Source organism: Schistosoma mansoni (genome assembly GCF_000237925.1).
Source record: "Schistosoma mansoni, WGS project CABG00000000 data, chromosome 3 unplaced supercontig 0044, strain Puerto Rico, whole genome shotgun sequence".
Classification (NCBI taxonomy): domain Eukaryota; kingdom Metazoa; phylum Platyhelminthes; class Trematoda; order Strigeidida; family Schistosomatidae; genus Schistosoma; species Schistosoma mansoni.
Window position 1 is genome coordinate 1,536,704 of NW_017386006.1, and position 23,859 is coordinate 1,560,562.

At 34.4% G+C, this 23,859-nt stretch overlaps 1 protein-coding gene and 1 non-coding gene across 2 annotated transcripts in view; one reads left to right on the forward strand and one right to left on the reverse strand.

Annotated features, from left to right (window-relative positions):
- Positions 1–23,859, forward strand: part of Smp_167650 (hypothetical protein) — a gene marked incomplete at both ends in the record, with an annotated part of 80,441 nt that overhangs the window by 31,500 nt on the left and 25,082 nt on the right. The window contains 5 exons of the mRNA XM_018791455.1: positions 5,752–5,844; positions 7,859–8,026; positions 11,315–11,421; positions 13,320–13,408; positions 20,053–20,162. Of these exons, the coding sequence (XP_018645399.1) occupies positions 5,752–5,844; positions 7,859–8,026; positions 11,315–11,421; positions 13,320–13,408; positions 20,053–20,162 (567 nt within the window). The remainder of the gene's footprint in view (positions 1–5,751; positions 5,845–7,858; positions 8,027–11,314; positions 11,422–13,319; positions 13,409–20,052; positions 20,163–23,859) is intronic.
- On the reverse strand, positions 23,127–23,198 carry Smp_tRNA_00109_Pseudo_TTG.1.1. Its single transcript has one exon. It is a non-coding gene (tRNA).

Below are 23,859 nucleotides of genomic sequence, written 5' to 3' on the forward strand. Positions count from 1 at the left end.
CCTGGGTTCGAATCCCGCGAGAGTGGGTTCGTGGATGCGCACTGCTGAGGAGTCCGGTGCTTCCAGGTTTTCCATGGTGGTCTAGCTTCAATTGACTCATGATCTCAACTCTATAAGTTACTAATTTGTTTATATTCCACATAAACTAGTTTATCTTTGACAACGTCATCATAACACGATTCTAATTCAGTTATATAGAGAGCACATACCTACAAGGTTTTCTAAATATAATTTACCATGTTTAACTGTTTGAAACACAGTTGTATTTTGAAACCTTAGAAAATGGTGTAGTTTTATTAGTTTAACAATAAACATTAACATTAATATCGCTTCCTTGTACAATAACTAATTTTCTAACAGTTCAACTAACCATTATTCAATGTTTCTAACAGTTCTAAATCAACTGATCAATGAATTCCATCATCTGCTAATTTAACAAAGATTTAGGAATTGTGTATTACATTAACAACAATGTCACATTCAAACAAAGATGAGAATGATATTCGATGGAGATTGTTTAAATGTTTTCAGTAAAAAATTTAAGGATGTAAAGCACTGAGTTTAAGAAATTGTATTCGTATCATTGCTTTCAGTTTATGATGCATAAATAGTATTACTTGGAACAGTAGTGTAGAGTGAAATGGAGGCTGTTGAATTTGAAGTTTCACATCACCGACTGATTTGAGGCAAAAAAAAAAACGTTGGAAACAAGGGGAGCACTGAACAGCTATGTGGTTCTTCTATGGAACTTCTCAGGTACATATTTAGTAACCCGGTATTTGACTCCAGGAAGATACTTTGCTGCTTGTTATCGAAATATACATGTCACCAATCCTCGTATACAATTATCGGCTTAGATCACATTAGCGAATAACGGATTTAAATGAGTCAGATATGAGAATGGATTTCGGAATATGTATAGTTTGTACAACCGTTGATTGGAGAAGATGAGTAAGCCAACTCCATTGTGCGTCATTTTGTTTTTGCCTCGCTTTCGTATAAACGATTGCTCGAACTATAAATATTCAAAAATCCATTCTGATATTTGACTTATTTAACTATTATTCACCAACGCTATTGAAGTCGATGATTATATGCGAGGATTGGCGACATGTATGTTTCGATAGCAACCAGAAGCTAACCGATTGGAATTGGATTAAGGGCCACTAATGGTTTAGATTTCCTAATTTAAAGGGTTTGCGATATTGCGCTACTATCATTGATCGACACTGTTAATATATATCTCATATAGTCCTTACCGAAACTTCAAGAAACATTTCTCATAGTTAGTCATCAGGAAACGTATGGTGACTATTTTTGTGAGGTATTATGAAAACTTCCGGTTGCGAGGTTTTATATGACGGACTGGTTTAGATTTGACCGCCACTAGACATCTCACTTTCGACTGATGATACATGCTACTTATATCTATCGACATCGGTAGCAAACACCACATAATGACTCAGTTCTCCTTATCATTCTGAACAAGAAGTAGGCATTCACTTCAAAGAACATGATACTATCAAGACCTATACATTTGAGCTGTAAAACGTCTCTAACGTTTAGAATATATATTAATACACTGAATCCCAAAAACAATACTACGTCTTGTGTCACAAACTTTTTTTTCAAATTTTCTTTAAATTTATTCTCCTGAATGTAAACGGCACGTTTTAGATTATACTTTGTCTAATGTAGATATTACAGATCTACATAGCTGTGAATCACTGGGAGATATCTATTTATCTCCTGCATTATACTTCCTCAGTTAGTGAGAAGTAATTTTTCATTCCTGAGAATATAATTTTCCTAAGATGATAACTTTATGTGTTATAATTCACATCCAGACAGCCTTATATATATATATATATATATATATATATATATGTATTCGTTGATTCCATAGATGATTTGTGTGGGAAAAACCAAAAATGGTTTACTTAGATGTGAAGCTTGTAATCTTTGTTCAAACAATCTCTCCCATGACTTTAATATTCAGTTTACCACATATTTCTTTTTTCACATAATATGACACCAGGTTCATTGTTCCACTATTCGTGTTGTTGTTCATACTGGCAATGGTAAATTATTTAGAGATGTTCAGTCAAAAAAAAACTACTTTGTGAGTATTCGTAACTTTACGTTGTAGATGATCAACCTGTTTTTGAATAGATGTATTCTAAGCAATTTGACTGAATATTATCACTTGGTTGCAAGATTTAGTAACTATCTAGATTCAATGGTTCAGTAAATAATACTATGAGTGCTTAAAGTGATAGATACTGGATTCAAGCGACGATGTAAACATCTACATTGCGATGTAGGCAAATCTTGCAGAGATGTACTAAGCTGTAAGAAACGCGTGTACTGAACTGTAGTGCTAGGCACTACCCAACATTACTGGAAAAACCCAACTTGAAGTCAATCCGAATAACTCAGTTAGCAAAGAAGAATTAACAACTCGTAGTTTAACCAAAATGTGCGTTTATTACTGCTGTTTTGCTTCATATCAACTCCATAAACTATGCTCAAAAACATTATACCAAATGCTTCTAACAAAGGACTTGAACTGTTTGGAAGACGATTGTCTGCATCTTTTAGCTTTGAAATTATCATTTGATAAAAAGTGGATAGCTACGATGCAGCTGGACGATCAAGACTTCGCGGATGATCTGGCTCTTCTATCACGAACGCAACAACAAATACAGGAGAAAACGACCAGTGTAGCAGCAGCTTCAGGTCTCAATATAAACAAAGGGAAAAGCAAGACTCTCCGATACAATACAATATGCACCAATCAAATTACACTTGACGGAGAAGCTTTGGAGGATGTGGAAACCTTTACATGATTGGGCAGCATCATTGATGAAAAAGGGTAGATCTGACTCACATGTGAAGACGCGGATCGGCTAAGCAAGAGCAGCGTTTTTACAACTGAAGAACATCGGGGACTCAGAACACCAAAGTCAGAATTTTCAATACTAATGTCAAGACAGTACTACAGAATGAGGCGGAAACTCGGAGAACTACGAAAGCCATCATCCAGAAGATACAAGTGTTTATCAACAGTTGTCTACACAAAATATTTCGAATCCGTTGGCCAGATACTATAAGCAACAACCTACTGTGGAAGAGAACAAACCAGATTCCATCCAGTGTAGAAAGAAATGAGGAAGAAGTACTGGAAGTGGATAGGACGCACATTGAGGGAAGCACTCAACTGCATCACAAGGCAAGCTCTCACTTGGAATACTCAAGGCCAAAGGAAAGGAAGAAGACCAAAGAACACATTAGTTCGAGAAATGGAGATAGGTATGGGATGAATGAACAACAATTGGATGGAACTAGAAAATAAGGCCCAAGACAGAATGTGTTGGAGAATGCTGGTCGGCGACCTATGCTCAATTGGGAGTAGTAGGCGTAAGTAGGTCTGTCCTATCATATGTACTATAGGTTGTTGATCAGTTACACAAACTGACAGATGAGATTGAAAATTCTGCTGAGATAACCTCATTTAACGTTGGATTATAGAAGAACTTATCTATTCATAGCTACTTCCATATATCTATTCGAGAAGACAATTCATTGGGTCGTGACATTCATATAAACCTTACTCCAAAGATTCTGAACTAATATTCACTTAATCATTGATTGTCTTCAAAGAAAACTGTAGAAATGAACATTTCCTACAAATTTCGTATATTATAAAATAACTATTGGACGAATTTCGATAGCGCAAATTGTGTTATAAAACTCGAATAAACAGTTCACTATTAAAGGTGTATAAAACGTCTAATTTAAGACTGATGAATAGTTACTATATATAACAGTAGATAATATCTCATGACAGAGAAGAAAAACCAACAGGCTGAATTCAGTGGAACATTATCTACACTTTGGGCTAACAACTATCCCAAAGAGTTTTTAAAGAAGATTATTAGAAATGATAAATAAACTAAATTAAAGTGTATAGGAAAGAATATAAGACTACCGTGGTCATCCCATACAGCAGAGAGATATCGGTAGAAATTAAGAGTATTCTAAGCAAACATAATATAAGAGTGTATTTTCGGGCTAGTGACACCATAAGATCAGCACTATTGAAATTTAAAAATAAGTCTCCAGAAGAAGAACAACAATCAACTGTCAGGATTGTAATGCAGCCGATGTGGGAGAAACTTCATGGCAATTGAATGTGAGTTTGGAGAAACACAAACAACGTTTAAAAAGTGTTCCAAAATCCGTGTTTGATCTAAAGAAATTTGAGACTAGGTCGGCAATAGCGTTAAATGAGTTAGAATCAGGGCACAAGATCATTTTCAAAGGGTCCAAAATACTTCAGAAAGGTTTAAGGACACGTAAAGAAGGATCTGTAGCAGAAGCGCTGTATACATGGGCTAATAATAACAACCTGAACAGTAAAGATAGTATTCAACTAGCTACCACATCGCAAATGTTCATCCCACATGTTTATCACGCATGAATCGTTATTCTGACAAAAATTAATTTGGAATAATTCAGCATTACAATTATGTACTCGATGGTTCTCATTTTTACATGCAGATCGATGATTCAAAAACAACCTTCAAATTGCACTTTTATTTTTCCTTCATATAAAAACAAATTTAACACCTAATATCAACTATTAATAACTCAAGCTTACACTTACACACATACGATCATTCATTCAATGATCTTCATATTGTGGATTGTTCACTATCTGATGTTATCCTGCTTAATAAAATCAACAATTGAATATGATTGTATAAGCACAGCATAAATTTGGTTTAATTGTTAAGCATCATATATTTCAATGATAATTTTGATTTTAATTACTACCTTGAAGAAGCCTAGACAAGTTAACTGGATGAAACGTTGGAATTATTTATGTTTCAGTCTCTGAAATTATTTCAAATATAATTTTTGCAAATAAAGTATATCATAACGCTAACAGACTGAGATATATATTTTGATAAAATATTTAGAAACAATAGTTAAGTTTTTTATAATTTACATCGCGAATTCGCCCAATTCGACTACCAGTGAAGTCTAGGAACTGCTAAATAGGTATGATAGTGAACAAGAACATGAATGGGGACAATCAAATGTAATTACTGACTATCTCAGTGAAATCTGACATCCATACAGTAAACAGTTAATTTGCAAACTATCAATCATTTGTCTCAAACTTGACCATTTCTTCTGCAAATATCGGTCCATCATCTCTGATTCCATTATTCATGCATTTTCATACCGATTGCGTTCCGTTACCGTTCTTTCCTTATCGATCTTCTACTGAAATTCATTCCACATCCGACCGCCGTGATATACTACTTATTTGGATATAAGTAGCTAACACCAGAGTATTTTATTCCAGTATATGTCTGTTTATTAGTATCGACCACGAGCCGTCAAATATTTTACTCAGAAAGCGTGCATTGTTAAAATCTTTCAAAGGCAGTAATTACATTATACTAATGCCATATTCTCCCGATTGGTAGGTAGTGTTTTTGCATATTGAGTGTTTTTTACACATCTAATATGATTACGTGCATCAATAAGTAAATAATGTGTATATACTTTGATGAGATAGAGCAAGAGAGTTAAAAAGACATTAAGAATGAATAGGAAGGTACAAGTTTATCTGAATGCGATAATATTGGTAATGTGCTTTTTTTACACGGGTGCAAAACATTTTCTTATCATTCTTATTACTGAAAATCAGAATTATTTTACATTTTTAAATATTAGATGAAATTACGGATGAATCGAAATAAACTTCCATTGAAAGCGCTTCTTGTACAACCTATCCAACGGATACCCCGATATGAGTTACTTATTAAGGTAAGTTTAAACTTATACTAATTACCTGACATTAAATGTAAAACAATGTTTAAAAATATCTCGGGAAACGATGAATTAATAATTTGAAAAGCATGATTATATATAAAACTGTATGACAGTACGATAGTTTAATATTGGGTTAGTAACCAATGAATACCTATCGACTTTATCTAAATACAGTTAATAAAAGGTGCAAATAAGCTGCTTATATATGCCTAGTGACTACTGAAAAGACGGATTGTATATAATGTCAAAAAAAACACAAAAAAAACATCGTATGGAGAGTGATAAAAGTATTTCATTTCATCAATCTAAGGGTTTCACTCCCACGTTCACTTTTAGAAATGAAATATATTTTACATTTGTGATTTTGACGTAAAATATGTATACGGCTTTCAGTTTTTTTTTGATAAGCACAAGTAATCATAAATATTTTACACAATCATATAAGCCCGATTTGTATAACATCAACGCAAGTGAGAGAGGTTATGATTCATGAATTCGTAAGAAAGCACGTAATGATATGAAAATCACGAACCGATCTAAGTTAAATAACCACTGGAAGCTTAGAAATACTGAACAGCTCTGTTATCCTAGAGTCTGACTCCTCAGCTTTGAGTAACCATGACAATACCGGGGGTCAATCCATGGACCTCTTGGCTGCTGAGCCTGGATTTTAATGATGTCAGTCAATTTGACACGGTTGAACTTCACTAGACACATGTTCTCATTGAAACTCAATTTTTTGCAACTAACCAAAAAACAACTTGGTCTGAATCTAAGACGGGAAAAATTAAAATATATGTGTAGACAATGACCAGACATGCGTCAAGAACATTCAATAAACCTCAGAATCGGTAAAACAAATTTTCTGTGACCCTGGCCATACTTCTCATACCCCGCTTTTTTTAGAATTCACAGCTGGCGTTGTTGTTCGGAAAAATAATAAAAGTTCCAAGACCAAACCACTTATAAGCAAAAATGGATAGTGGTTAGCAGTGAAATCTAGGATGTGCGTTTCGTCCCATTTGGAACTTGACAGCTGGATATACCTTCATCTCAAAGTTGATGTTCACTCTCGGACTCGAACACAGTGCTGTTCTATTCAAATGCCATCGTCTTATCCATTTAGCTACTGAGTTTCAGAGTGAACATCAACTCTGAGATGCAGATACATCCAGTAACTCACTGAAGACAATGGTGGACGTGTCGCTCAATTTCGTGGATCGGTTGAAGTTAGACATTAACACCGTTGAATGCCTGTCAGCTCAGTGGTCTAGTGGTTAAGCGCTCGCGCGCTAGACTGAAAGGTCCTGGGTTCGAATCTGGTGAGGTGGGATCGTGGTTTCTAATAGACACCGAAGCTTTATGTCCATTTAAAGACAGAAAACTAACCACCTTAAAATTACTACTATCTAAATCAAGGTATTTCAAACGAGTTTTTAATTCTAGTCAATTCTTATATAACCATAAATAACTAAATATAAGTTCAAAGCGTGAGTTAATTGAAGTTAGACCACCAGAGAAAACCTGGAAGCACTGAACGGCCGTTTCAGTCTTTTGTGGGACTCCTCAGCATTGCACACCCACGACTTCGCCTCGCGAGATTCGAACCCGGTACCTACCAGTCTCGAGCCAGAGCACTTAACTTCTAGACCACCAAGCCGGCATCCAATGGTTTTTATTTCTAACTCCAACCAACCCAAGATTTTTAGCAACCTTTCACCAATTGTCTTCAGTGAGTTCCTATCTCACAACAGACCTGGTTTGAACTCCACTGGTCACTGCTTCTCACTAGAACTCCTGAATTTACCTCTCGAAGTCAGTCACTAGTGAGCATATGATTATTATTATCAGAAGAGGTTTTTGTGGAGATTTAGGATTTTAATAGTTGAAAGCGTGAGTCAATTGAAGCTAAACCACTAGTGAAAACCTGGAAGCACTGGACGGCCGTTTGTTTGATTTTACTATTCTTATAATCAAATATTCATATTTCTTTACATTATTTGTTCAGCGTTTATTAGAATCAACTCCTAAAGACTATTCAGATCATGCATTACTTGTTGAAGCAGAAAGTGCTATTCATCGATTAGCTTTAAGAGTGAATGCTGTACATACTGCTGGTGAAGATGAAAATATTGTAGATGGTATTCGATTGATTGAAAAACTTTTAGCACCTGCTGTAAGTAATGTTAGACTTTCACTTATACATTTGACTTTAATCTTAAGTATATAATTTCTTTTATTTAATCTATCTAGAATACATTTTGTTTATTTATTCTATAAAAAAAATGTTCATAGTAAAATAATTTCAACTGAAGAAGTCAAAAAAAGAGTAGATCAACTGTTTTCTGTTATTAATTGAAATCATGAATAGATCAATGTTGAACCACCATTGAAGACCTGGAAGCACTGGGTGGCCAGTTAGTTCTAGTATGGGACTCCTCAGCAGTATACACCAACGATCCCACACGTGGGGTTCGAACCCAAAACCTTAGGTCTTGAGCACAAACGCTTAAGTTTAAACACCAGATCAAAGCAAAAGTGTTCAGTATGATCACAAGAGCTTTGATGTAAGGGTTTGTTTTATATTTGGATGAAGATTTTACTTCAACGACATAAATTGCTATCATTCACAGTGTGGGAGTTAATGTCAACTTTTTGCAAAACTGCAATGACAGTGCACTAACATTAAACCTTTTACATCTTTATTGTCATAATCATCCTATAGCTCATTGATGATTGTAGGTTTTGATGACATTTTCTCAAAATTAAAATTAATGTAACCTGGAATTCATTAGTACATGTTAGGGTAAGATAAATTAAATGAACCGAACGAGGAAGTAAACAATAAGTTTAACTTAGTCTTATAAACCAACATATGCCATTTGAAGCAAAGACGGATGATGATTAGCAGTGGAATCCAGAACGCGCATTTCGTCCTATTTTGGACTCATCAGCTGAATGTATCTGCATCCCAGTCTTAATGTTCACTCCGGGTTTCCACTGCCAGCCACCATCAATCTTTCCTTATAATGGTTGTGAATTAAGGCTATATCGAGGCAATGCGCACAGTATGCACATATTCCAATAAAAGACTGATCAATTGCAGTCCTAAACATCAGTGTGAAGATTTAAACAAACAATACTAAATGAATATGTCATTTTTAATCACGGTTAGTGAAAATTATGTATGACGTTATCAATATATATATTGGATATAGTTAGTTCCCTTACATATTGATGTACTATAAAGTCATTTATTGTTGGATTCAACCATAATGGTAGGTTCAGATTGTAGTGACTTCGCTTTGAGATTATTCCTTAGGCTCCGTTTTTCAACCACCCTTATAACCGTTATTAAATAAATATCAGTGGTGTAAACATTCAGACGGCAATACTAAGGGGCAACTGCATTTTATATTTGGATAAAGCGGATAACAGTGTTACTATCGCATCAAGCGAATTTTAGCATAAAGGCTAATGAGCGGATACAGACGCGTATTCAGTGTCAAATCGAATCGTGGCGAAGCAAGGCAAGTGCAATTAATAGGATTCAAGCACATATATATATATATATATATATATATATATATATATATATATATATATATATATATGGGAAAGAGAATGGTTCATTGAGCGATATGTGAGTAGGCTGTCACATGTAATCAAGCATACTCGTTTATACAGACATGATAGTGATCATAACAAAATTAAGAAATAGACAAATTGTTACTGTTCGAATAACACTGTCTACCGTAGACAAAATTAAGTGTAAGAGAGTTGCTATAAGATCATGTTGATTCTCTCATGATTATACTAATCAATGGTTGATAACATTGAAAGACATGGCTCAGAATAAATCACAATGAGGTAGATGCCTTCTCTCATATTTTAAGTTATTCCATACATTTTTCTTCGAGTCATTCTTTCTGCCTTCTTGAGTTATATTGTTTATACTTATCACTTCATGCCACTTCTAACATTATGATATCTTTCTCGGTAATTTCATCTGATTGTGTTGACCAGGTATACAAAAATGCCAGAGTAACTGTTGGTTATGATTGACTGTAAGCATATCACATCTGAAATTCATTATAATATCATTTAAGTGGCAATTCTACAGTATTTTAACTTACTTTCTGAATTATTTTTTTATATTTAAAATTTTTCAGACTTTAACACCAACACGTCAGTATGTTCGACATGATATTGTTTCAGTTGAAGTAAGTTAAAGGATATTTACCATTTATTATGAAGAAATAATTTTGTTGTTAAACACTATTAAACTGGATAATTTAAATATTATCTATATTTTACTAATACTCATTTCTTAGTACAACTTACTTACGACTGTTAACCTCAACGGATCAAAGGCCGACGACTAGCATTCTCCAACACACTCTAATCTCGGCCTTCTTTTCTAGTTCTATCCAATTGTTGTTCATTCTTCTTATGTCTGCCTCCATTTCTCCAGTTATTATTTTCTTTGGTCTTCTTCCTTTCCTTTGGCCATGAGCATTCTATTTGAGGGCTTGTCTTATGACGCAGTTGGCTGCCTTCCTCAATGTGTGTCCTATCCACTTCCAATGCTTCTTCCTGATTTCTTCTTCCACTGGATGGAATCTGGTTTGTTCTCCCCCACAGTAGCATGTTGCTGATAGTGTCTGGTCAACAGATCCGAAATATTTTGTGTAGACAACTGTTGATAAACACTTGTATCTTCTGGATGATGGCTTTCGTAGTTCTCCGAGTTTCCACCTCACACAATAGAACTGTCTTGACATTAGTATTGAGAATTCTGACTTTGGTGTTGGTTGACAATTGTTTTCAGTTCCAGAAATTCTAATTGAAGGAAGAATTTCTCAGTACTCTCAATCAGTTTATTTCGAATTTTCTTTCTTATATGAGTATTCTCCCTTAATCATGAATGTGCTGCATGCCTGTTATCTTTGAGCTGTGTATTTAGAACTGAGGGAATGATGTATCAATCTAACTTAAGCAATAATTTGAAGATTCAAACTTTATTAACATACACAATAACTAAAAAAATTGTCTATTCTTCTGGTAATTGCTCCCAAAGTATACTATATATGTAAGCATTTCTGATGGATATAGATGTATGAATAGTTTATAGACTAATAGAATACTTTACATATCATCGAGTTTGTTTTAATTCATCTCAGAGGCAATCTGAAGTACTAAAGATACATATAAAGAATAATCTCAAGGATTATTCTAACAACCTTTTTCTAATCACGTTTAAAAAACTGAATAAAACCACTAAAAATTTTCGATGAGAGTCTGGACACTCAGAATGAGCACACGAGTAGTCTACAATTGATAGCACTCTAACCTTCTTCAATACAATTTTGTTAGTAGTGTACTACAGACGTTTCGTAAACAGATTAAATTACTAATTCCCAGGATATTAACTAAGTAATCTTCCTTTCTTTTTGTTATCTAGGAACGAAAAGATCCTGTATGCATATTTATGTTCACAGATCAAATAGTTTTCACAGTTGCAAGACGCAGAGGAAGTCAAGTGATCAAGAAACCGGTATTTCTTCGTTTGTAGGTCACATTGTATTTTATATTGTTTCATTACTATTGTAATGTTCTCAAAAAAATTGTGTTCACTATAATGTAGTTGCTATCTCAAATCAATTTATTGTAAATAAGTGCATAACAAGTTCTAATTAAATAAATCTACATTCTATACAAATAAAGTCCTCACAGTCACCGAATGATTTAAGGTTAATGGGTCGATTCCTCGGTGAGCAATAAATATCCACTTATGAAAAGTCTCACATTAGGTTGAAATAACTTCTAGAGCTTCCGGTTCTCACTGGTTTTCTAACCAACTTCAGAGCCTGATACAACCCGAAATCAAAGTTGATTTGCTAAGGAATATGAAAAAATCCAGAAGCATTTACTTTATAAAACCGGTGACCCATAACTTCCATATTGTTATCAATATACTACGACCATAAAACTCTCTATGGGCTTATTTTTGACTAAATATATTTCTTAAAGTCGAAGTGTTAATCGCTGTTTGTACAGTGCTGAAAAATACATTTCGACAGATAAAATATTACTTAACTTCACTTGGTATTGTTTGCTTGTACCTTCCCACTAATGTTTAGGTCTGAAATTGATCAGTCTCTTATTGACATATGTGCATCCTGCGAGGATTATATCGATATTGTCTTAATTCACAAGCATTATGAGCAAAGATGAATGATGGATGGTAGTGGAATCCAGGACGTGCATTTCGTCTGATTTGGAACTGGTCATCTGGATGTATCAACATAACAGATTTGATGTTCAATGTGAATCTCGATCCCAGTACCGTCCGCTTCAAACGCCATTGGGTTATCCATTTAGTTAATGAGTTCAGGTAGTCACCTGCTTGTGCAATGAGATGAAGTTTGAATTCACTGATGAGTCCCGAATAGGACGAAATGTGCGTTCTGGATTCCACTGCTAGCCGCCATCCATCTTCACTTGTACAGCATAATTGTCTCAATTGTGTTAAAATGTTTTGCTCAATTATTTGTTCAAAATGTAAATCGCTTTCGTAACTATTTAAACAATGATTTTTTTGAGAAAGATGAATCATAGTTAACAGTGAAATCCAGTTTTGATGTTTAGTTCTAGTTCGCATTCATCAGTTGGATGTACCTACATACTAATGTTTATATTCAAACAAAGTTTAGAACTTAATACATTTCGTTTTGAACGTAAAACATTTTGTACACTGACATTCTGATTTTGAATAGCCACTGACATGTTCAACATGTCTGATTGTTGTATCGTTATTAAAGAGTTTGAGTTGTTGCGCTATTGACGACCACATCAAGGCAACTATGATAGGACGCCCATATCCCAAGGAATTTGATTCAAGTATACTCTCTAATATTAACAACGAAAGGAGTCGAATCCATAGAAATAATGATAATATTTTGATAAATACAATGAAAAGTAACAATATAATTCTTTCTTACTGTTATCTGACAAAACAAATGACTATTATCAGTATGGGATTGTTAAGATCGTTAATTTTTTTATTTAGGTTATGAATCGATTGATGTTAGACTACCATTGAAAATCTGGAACCACTGGATGACCGTTTCGTCCTAGTATGAGACTCCTCAGCAGTGCCCATCTACTATCCTGCTTGCGGGATTAGAACCCAGGATCTTTGGTCCCGCACTCAAACGCTTAACCTCTAGACCACTGAGCTGGTCTCCAAAGGTGATAATATCTAACTTCAACCAATCCACTATTAACAATTCTGAATTTTAACAACCATAAATTATAAAACTTGACCAATGGCAAAAAAATGAATTAGTCTAAACATTTAACCGCATTGTTTTAATAAACTTACTGACTATTCTTTTGATAGAGAAATGCATAAATGACAATCTACATTATTTTATTTGTCTATTATTTTTCTTAAAAAATTAAAGGCAGTCTATTCGAGGAGTTGATGCAATTGAAAATATTAAATATAAAATCTATCATCGATTAGGCATTGAAGCTATAGAACTTGAATCACGTGAGTTGATATACATTTGAGCGAACTATATTAATATTAAATACATAATATGATTTAGTGACTTGATTTGTAGCCAGCAGTACAATCACGAGCGCTTGATTCATCTTCTTTCATATTGTTCATCTTGGTTTACCTACATTTCAGTATTGATATTGTGATTGAAATTGAAAATCCAGAACATCTACTCAAAATAATGACGTATTATTCTCTGATAAAACTGAGATTACGTAGCTTCTCAGCTGTCTGGAGGTTATGAAGACATTTGTGTCTTCTGACTGTTGTCAACCTATTAACAAAATTTAAAATTTTTTTTTTAAAAAAAAGAACACAACCTCAAAAGGCACTCTAAAAAGGTAGTTTTTTGAATAATCTCCTCAAAGTCATCTATTTAAATGAATTTCCTAGGATTTTACCTCTCCCATACTTTAAACCTTAGAAAACTATGGAGTACTTCCAATTATCAGATGAATTACACTTACATTACGGAAGGTATTGATGACAGTTTTGAATTTACCTATTCAGTACATCAAACTACATCATAAATGCAAATTCATGCGTCTTCTAGTATATCTAACGGAATAACTTACCGCAGAGTGAAGTATAGACAAGTGTTATTCATTTATACAACTCATACATTCGTACAAAACTTCATGGAAATAAGACATTTTTAGTACTGTCATTATGATTTATATTACACTTTGTCATTAATAAAAATGACTTTGGAACAAATCTAATAAGTACATGTGTGAATAAGTGACTCATAAACTGGTAATCGGAATGAAGATTTGTGGATATCGTAATAATTTTAAAAGTTAAATTCATAGGTCAATCTAAGCTAGAACACCATTGAAAACCTGGAAGCATTGTGAGGCTGTTTCATCCTAGTATAGAACCCTTCAGAAGTGCGTATCTAGGATCCTACACACAGGACCTTCAGTCCCACGCGCAAACGCTTAACCTCTAAATCATTCAGCCGGTATCTACCGATGTTCCTGTCGAACTTACGTCAGTTCATGATCATGCACAACCCTTCACTTATTGTCTGAAGTGGATAGCGGTCTAGCTTAGATCGACTCATGAATTTCACTATCACAAAGACCTGAAAATTTGTTACACATATGATTAATACATAATACAAATGTCGAAATGTTTTAACCATACACAAGACATTCCTTCATTAAAGTTGAAAATCGAAACTGATATGAGTATTGAATATATAACCAAAACAGAACCAAATGAATATACGAATAGATGATTGATATCATACGTAATATGCATTAAAATAGTCAATGATTCAACCAATTAAATAAGGACATATTTTCCTTTAAATATTATGTAACGTGTTGTCCTTCTTAGTTTTAATTATTTCAGTCATTGTGTTTATTTTACCTGTTTATTGTTTTATTCGTTGTCACCTAGGATTTTGTTTCGAAAATCTTTTAGTCACTATTTGAAATGTGATTGATTCTTTTATAAAGTACACATTTATCACATAAGCAAGATGTTAAAACTAATTTGTCAGCATAAAAAAGTTGAGTATTTTGCTTAATAAGCATATTCATAAACTTCCTCTTTCAATCTACTGAACTAAATTATAGATGTTCTAAACTTGTGAACATCTTGTATATGGACTGGAAGGGTTGGTAAGGTCCTTTAATAAATAAAGCCATTTTTTGATGGTTCCTGTTCCCGTGATTAACTTATATCCACAACTTTCCTAATTAAGGTATCTATACTAAATGATACACATTCAATTCATATTATGTTTGTCATTCTAATCTAACGGAATTCACTTTCATGCAGTTAGTTCCCTGTATGAATTTAGATAAAGACAGAACAAATATTGATACAAAATCATATGAATTCATTATATTTCGTGGTTTCTCATCAGCTGCTTACAACCAAATATGTATTAGAGTTTTAGCATTGGGGTAACAAATAGTATGGAACAATAGGCATAATTGAATGTAAAGGATTGGTATAACAAAAGGTTATCAATGATAACTATATGTGCAGTGAAAGGTCAGAGGTTATTAGGTATTAGAATGAAGGAAGCATAAAGGGTGGGTGGTGTAATAGTTGAGTGGAGTTCAAACACGGAAAAGATAAAATGTGTAATAATTTTAGAGGTGATTAAAAGCAATTAGGGTGGGTTATGTAATAATTGAATAAAATTTGGAGAGTTCATATAATTAAGAGAGACAAGTGAGCGGAAACGTGTGAGAGAAAGGGTGGTTTAAGAATTGGGTAAGGGGAGAGGAATATAAGAAAAACCAGAATAAAACTAATATCAAAAAATAAAACGAAAAAACCAAAAAAAACGTATTACCAGGGTAGTAATAAGTTTATCACTGTCTCTTTTTGAGTACATAGATCCGGTTTGAGTTTTTTTTATCGCGATCGCTTCAGCAAACCGGAGAGCAGTTGTACTTTTTTGATTGCTAATGATTTTGAAAGCATGAGAAATATCAATAGTGTGCCCGGTGTCAAGTAAATGCTGAGCTATTGCAGTGTTGAGAGCCCTGGTCCCTCACAGCCTTAGTTTCTTAGGAATTCACTTTCATTCAGTAGTAAAAAGCAATGAAGAATGATTCATTTTCATTATTAAAAAGAAAATAATTAATCAGTTAAGTATTTCCATTTATAGGAATGACATTATTTCAACTTGCACATAATATTATTGAAAATATTATCGTCAGAAAGCATTGTAAGCTTTATAAATTTGCATGTTTATCATTTTAGAAGTAATAGTTTGCACAAAAACAGTATTAGTTATCTCTAGTAACTTTTATGTACATTGTAGTTGGTAGATTTAGATTGATTTCTATGATACACTGATTTAAATACCAAAAACAATCACACAAATGCATTTTAATCAATTCTACTAACAACGTTTTTCAGTGTTTACATTTAGTTATCTGTTGTAAATGTTTACTAAAGTGCATTTCTTGAGAATAAAAACTATTTGTAAGCAAAGATGGGTGATGGTAGAGAGTGGAATCCCGGACGTGAGTTTAGTCCTATTCGCTCCTGCATTCCGGAGTTGATGTTCACTCAGGGAATGGAATCCATTACTGTTCGCCTAGAGAGTCATATTATCATTCACTTAGCTACTTCACCTCATTATACAAGCCATTGGCTGTCTGATTTCATTAGCAGTACGTATGAGATAATTAAAAGATATAATTAATAACTTACGCCTGATATCCCTCATGGGGGAGCATGTACTGCTCATCAGCATTCTCTATCTAACCCTATCCTGGACAATCCTTTCCAGTTCCTTTCAGTTAACATTCATCCTTTCCATATCTGCTTCCATTCCTCGACACACTGTATTCTTTGGCCTTCCGTTTTTCCGCTTCCCTTCAACATAACAAGTTAGTGCTTGCCTCGTAATGCAGTTTGGTGATTTCCTCAATGTATGTCCGATACACTTCCAACGTCTTTTCCTGGTTTTCTCTTCAGAGGGAAGCTGGTTTGTCCTCTACCACAGAAGACTGTTGCTCATGGTATCTGGCCAGTGAATGTTGAGTATTTTGCGTAGACAACTGTTTATAAATACTTGTACCTTCTTGACGATGGTTGTAGTAGTTCTCCACGTTTCAGCTCCGTTCAGTAGAATTAACTGTCTTGACATTCGCACTGAAGATTGTGAATTTGAAATTAGTTGACAGTTGTTTTTAGTTCCATATATTCTTTAATTGTAGGAATGCGGTCGTTGCTTTGCCAATCCTCATCTTTACGTCTGCATCAGATCCTCCTTGTTTGTCAGTGATGCTGTTGACCAGGTACGTGAATGTATCCACATCTTCCAGAGTCTCGCCATCAAGTGGGATTAGGTTGATGTTTTCCGTGTTGTATTTGAGTATATTGATTTTTTTGGGGAAGTTGAGGCCCACTGATGTAGAGGCTTCTGCTACACTAGTTGTCTTTATCTGCATTTGTTGGTGTGTGTATGGGATAGAAAAGCTAGATCACCAGCGAAGTCCAAATGTTCTAATTTATCCCGAGCTGTCCATTGTATTTCTTGTTTCTCCTCAAATGTCGTTGTCTTAATAATCCAGTCAACTACTGGAAAAAAGAGAAAGGAGTGTAGGCAGTTTTGTCTGACTTCTATCCTCACATGTCATGCGTTTATCAGCTGTCCTTCATGTACGACTTTGCAGTGTGGTCCGTCGTATAAAATCCGGATGATGTTGGCAATCTTCTTAGGTACACCGTTTTTTCTAAGAAGCTTTCGTAAAGTTCTCTTATCTCCATACTCAAATGTTTTCTCATAATGAAGGAAGTTGATGTGTAGTGACGAATTCCATTAAATTGACTGCCCAACTATGATCCGTAATATCGCGATTCGGTCTGGGCATGACCGATCATCATGGAATCCGGTCTGTTGATCTTGAAGTTGGTCGTCTATTCAATCTTTCATCCGGTTCAACAGTACTCTATTGAAAAGGTTTTCTGGTAGTGATAGTAATGTGATACCTCTGTAGTACACATACCTGCTGATATCTTTTTTTTACCCTTGATAATTTGTCTTTCCTTCCATTTTGCCTCCACTTGTTCTCCCTCCCAAATCTACGTGAGTAGAATGTGGAGTATGTTTTCAGTTTGTTCTATATTTGACTTCAGTGCATCATCTTGTGTTGTCTGGTCCTTGTTCCTTACCACTATTGATTCGTCTGATAACCATTCTGATTTCTTCGATCGGTAATGGAATGATATCTATAAGAAGGTCTGTATGTGCTGCTTCGATATCTGACGGATCCAATGGAGCTCGTCTATTCAAGAGTCCCTCAAAGTGTTCTACCAATCTGTCCGACTCTCCTTCAATGTCAGTGATCGTCTTGCTTCTTTGTCCTTGACGGATCTCACTGACTTTCTTTATCTCCCGGTCAGTTTGTTCGTCGTGTCATATAGTTGTTTCATATTTCCTTCTCTTGCAGTTTTTTCCGCTGTCAATGTTAGGGCTTACACGTATTTCTGCTTGTGGACTCTAATGCTCCTTTTCATTTGCTTGTTTGGTTCAGTGTGTTTGATCTGTGCTTTGACTTTCTCTGTTCTTGTTCGGCTCTCGTTAATTGCTATCTTCTTGTTCTTCTTTTCTTCAATCTTGTCCAGGGTTTTGATAGAGATCCATTTCTTATGATGATGCTTCTTGAGGTCCAGAACCTCCTAATACGTTGAAGTTAATGCTTCTTTGATCCCATTCCAGTAGTTTTCTCTTCTTTCATTAGATCGTGCAAGGCTTATAACCTGTTGTTGAAAGTTATCTTGAATTGGCTTGGTTTCTTATTATCCCACAGGAAGGCTGTATTAAACATTTGTAATACTGTTTCTTCAGTTTCCCAGTGTTCTTTTAGCTTGAGTTTCATCTTGACAACCACCAGGTGGTGATTTGAAGTTGCTTCATCTCCTCTCTTTATTCTTATGTCTTCCATTATCCTTCAGAATTTTTTACTGATACAAATATGATCTATCTGGTTCTATGTAGTATGATGCGATGAAATTAATGTAGCTTTGTGTATGCGTTTGTATGGGAATATTGCGCCTCCCATAACCATTTTGTTAATTGTACTTAGATTTGCAAATCTCTCACCATTTTCATTTCTCTCTCCCAGTCTATTTCGTCCCATGATATCTTCATATCCGGTGTTGTCCATTCCAACTTTACTGTTTACATTTCCCATCAGGATAGTCAGGTCCTTTCCTAAGCATGTCTCTATGATCGATTACAGCCTCGAGTAGAACTGATCTTTATCGTCGTCATTGCTATTATTGGTGGGTGCATAACATTGGATAACATTCATTGTGACTCCCTTCTTTGTTTTGAATGGTACCTTGATGATACTGGATCCATGAGATTCCCATCCCACAAGTACATTTCATGCTAATTCAAACATCATTAGAATAACTTCATGAGTGTGTGAAGCATTCTCTTTCGCGTGACCAGAGTACAGCAGCATCTTTCTCGACTCTCTCCTTCTCTGTCAAGCTTGGATCTAGTGGGTTTCACTTTTTCTGGGAACTGACAAGTTATACCTCCTCATTTCTTTAGCTAATTGATTAGTCCTTTCGATCTCTTACGTTATTTGAACATTCTATGTACCTATATTGACTGTTGCTCTGGTTGTTAGAAGGGGCATCGGCCTCGCGACTTCCGAAAAATCTCGATTTTCATAATAGGGCGTCATAATTCTTCTGAATGAAGATTCTTCAACTCCGAGGGCTAAGTTTAAACGGTCTAATCTGTTTATTCTGGTTAGCGATTTTTTAGCAAGGTTGTTTTCACGGGATGGCGTCACTGACTCCATGTCCAACCCTTCTCATTTTTGTGGGCTTAGAAATAGCAGCAACTTTAGAACAGCTGTAGATGGAGTTTACAGTTAATGAACTTCACTATTTCTCATCATCGCTAGACATTTCTCCGATTGGTCCTTCAAAATTACGTTCAATCCTTCATTTAATTAATTTATCCGATTTCACCAATATCAAGCAGTTAAAAGTATCTTTATATTTATCATAGAAGTGAATTTATTCAGAATTTCCAAAAATAAATACCATATTTCTATCCATATTTTTCTATATATACTACTGATATAAATTAATAAATTATTTTTAATTTCATTTTTCTTTTAAAGGTTTAGAAGTTGACATTGAACCAACTGGACAACATAAAGAGGTAAAAGATAAAAAAGATTTGGCATTACTAGCTGAAATTGAAAATATTTCAGCGAGATTAGATTTTAGACATTATGTAAGATGTTATGTTATTCATTGTGATGATAATATTTGCTTTGATTTTCTGTCTTCTCAATTTACACATCATTGAGTTACACATATTAGTGATTGAAGTATTAGTAGTACTAGTGGAAGTAATACTGTGATGTATGTTACTTATATCTGTCGACATCAGTAGTATGTAACATCAATCAGAAGAGGAATGTATGGTATCAGAAGGCTATGAAGGTTGACTTGAAGAAAATAGAAACGGAAATAGAAAGGAATTGTTACTGGGAAGAATTATACAGAATGTGAAGAACAAATGCTGGAATTTTGCAAATGAAATACTCAATATATGGTTCTCATAATTTACTAAAACATTCTGTGTAGAGTCAGTTGAAGCTAGACCACCATGGAAAACCTGAAAGCACTGCTTGACGGCCGTATCGTCTATTGTGGGACTCCTCAGCGGTGCGCACCCACGATCCCGCCTCGCGCGTGAGCGCTTAACCTCTACACCACTGAACCGGCATCCAACGGTGTTAACATATAACCTCAACCAATCCACGAAGTTGAGCAACCATTCACCAATGTCTTCAATGAGTTACTATCTTCCAACAGACCTAGTTGAACTCCTTTGGTTACTACTTCTCATTATAACTCCAGAAAATACCTTATGGAGCCAGTCACTTGTGAGCATATGATCTGTAATTGTGTGTTGAATTATATTGGTTTTCTCCGCCTGTATTCTCGTTCATTACGGTAGTAGTAGTAATAGTAATAGTAGTAGTAGTAATTAGTTTTTCAATTATTGAATTATTTCTAGATTTTTATTTTTGTATAATCGTCGCATTGTTTCATTGGGTACAAATTAAGACGTGTAAATTGAATGTTTGTTAACTTTAATGATTACTATCTTGTTTTATATATGGATCATAGTAAGAGATTCTCCCGCGAATTTTTCTTTGATACAAAATGATAATTAAAACAAAATTAGTTAAGTGATAGCGGTTTACTAGAGTTTTATATCCATACAAAATCCATTCATTGTTTACTTCCCTGGAGATCACACCAAGACTCTCAGGTATCACGTCGGGTGAATAACGTATACGCTACTGTGGTACCATTCAATCGTTCACAATTCCAACTCAAAGCAGTCTTATTTATTACACAACCACGGAAAAAGCCCTTTAGTTTGTTTATACAGACGAGATTTATGGGTGAATAAAACAATGGAAATGATCACCTACCTGTTGACTATGAGGTAATCAACTACTACTGTATACTGTATAACCACATTTACACTGCAGTTCATTTGAATTTCACTTTAGGATGGTTATAATGTAATAAACATTGATTCCTTTTGGTTTGTTTACTCAAAAAAAGTAAAACTTGATTTTCAACTAATAGGTGAACAAACTAATGTTTTCTAGTTTCAACCATCTATCAAAAAGGTATCATGGGAAAATCTAAAGAATCAATAGGGACGGACACTTATCTTTATTTTATGCTACTAGATACTCCTCAACATATAGCATCTGCATTATTTTGAAATGACGCTGTCTTCATGATTAAAGAGGCACTATTTAGTATTTCAGTCAGAGATGTTACAGTGACCCTTTATTGGATCGTAGCTAGATAGTTCTGGTTAAACCTTAACGAGAGATAAAACCTTGCTTCGGTATCGCAAATACTGACAAGTGTAAACTCGTAGAAACTATGGTTTCATCTGACTAACAAATTTCATACACTTATTTTACTTGATGCCGAATCAGTTCGACTAGTAGTTGCATAGTTACTTGTCGGTAGAAATAGATAAGAACTAGGATCTAGATTAATCAATGATCAATCAGCAGGACAAATTACTAATCACTCCTTGACTCTAATATTAATCATTTTCAGGAAAATATTAAATGAACAAATATTTCGCATCTTTTTTTTTTAAAAAAAACCGTAAATTCATTCAAATAAACTTACCCGCTATTATAAAACAGATGTGTTCAGCTTACGATGTATGATTTGATTACATTTTTTAACTTTGATAGTAACATTGAAAGTAACCATCTGTGTATTTCTTCACCACGGAATATATATATATGTTTATCTACATACATGTACAATATGATGCAAGACAATTTGTACATATATCTAACATATATCTGTAGTGTAGGTGAGCTTCCCCTATCTTCTTTTCAGTTTTGAATAAATAAACATGCCAAATATTTGTTGTTAGCTATCATAGCGTTGATCATTCAATGGATTATAAGATATTTCAGATGGATCCCTGCTGTTTATTTCGATAGATAGATAGATAAGTAGATAGATAGATAGGTAGAGATAGATAAACAGATAGATAAGACAATCGTATTTTCACATTTGTAGTCTAAATTAAAACCATGTTATTATCGTTATCTGTCCCATCTTATTACATACTTAAAAACACGTTTATATTGGTAAAGTCGGAAATTAAAGATTCGGACTACATAATGAGTAGGCTGAATTTTCATCTGTGTACTCCTCAGACAGTATGGTAACATATCGATGATAAGTACAGGGTTAACTATGATAAGGTACGTGGATCAGTAGTAAATAATGCCAGTAAGCACGTAATATTACGTTATTGATCGATTAATTTTGATTCGCTCACATTTGTTACTTAATTAATTATCATAAAGAAGATAGCCGATGAATTTCTGAAGACATTCTGGCACATAAAAATAACCGTAATATACTTCACTTAGTATTTATCAAGTGATAATTTATTTCAAAGGACATTCTTAAGATTCACTTAGTATTGTTTGTTTGAATCTTCCCACTGATATTTTTGGACTGCAACTGGTCAATCTCTAATTGGCGTATTGTGCGTGTTGCCTCGATATAGCCTAAATTCACAAGTATGGTAAGCAAAGATGGATAGTGGCTAGCAGTGGAATCCAGGATGCGTGTTTTGTCCTATCTCGGACTCTTCAACTGGATGTACCTGAATCTCAGAGTTGATGTTCACCCTGGGACTCGAAACCAGTACCTTTCGCTTCAAACGCCATCGCGTTATCCACTCGGCCACTCATTCTTAAGAATCTTAATAAAAAATGAATGTTAGTTTGCGTTAATGTGTCAAACATAGCGGATATCGATTTATGACTTCTGCATAAAAAAGATCGACGATTTACAACTGATTGATCACTGAGTACTAACCACCTTTGTGCTTGTCTAGTCCTTACAGGTCGAATTTTATTAACCAAGTTACTAATATGGCTTATTGTAACTTTACATCACTTGTACTATATTGAGATGTTAGATAGTTATGTATAGTCGACAGAGTACCCTGTACCGAAGTTTTCAACCTGTAGGGAAACAAATAGCTAATACTAGTCGTTTAACAAACATCATTTCATTTATCGGAAAGGGTTTTTGTGGAGATTTAGTATTTTCATAGTTGAAAGCGTGAGTCAATTGAAGCTAGACCACCAGGGAAAACCTGGAAGCACTGGAAGGCTGTTTCGTCCTACTGTGAGATGCTGGATCAGTGGTCTATCGGTTAAGTGCTCTAAATTATGTACTATCATCGTTTAATGTCGTAATATAAGTTGTCAATTTGGAAAATTACAGAGAAAAAAACTTGTCTATAAATATGTAGACATTTAGTGTTTTATTACTAGTATTATTGCTTACAATATAGGCGTTATGAATTCAAACGAACTGATATATATTTTGAATGTTTTTAAATAATT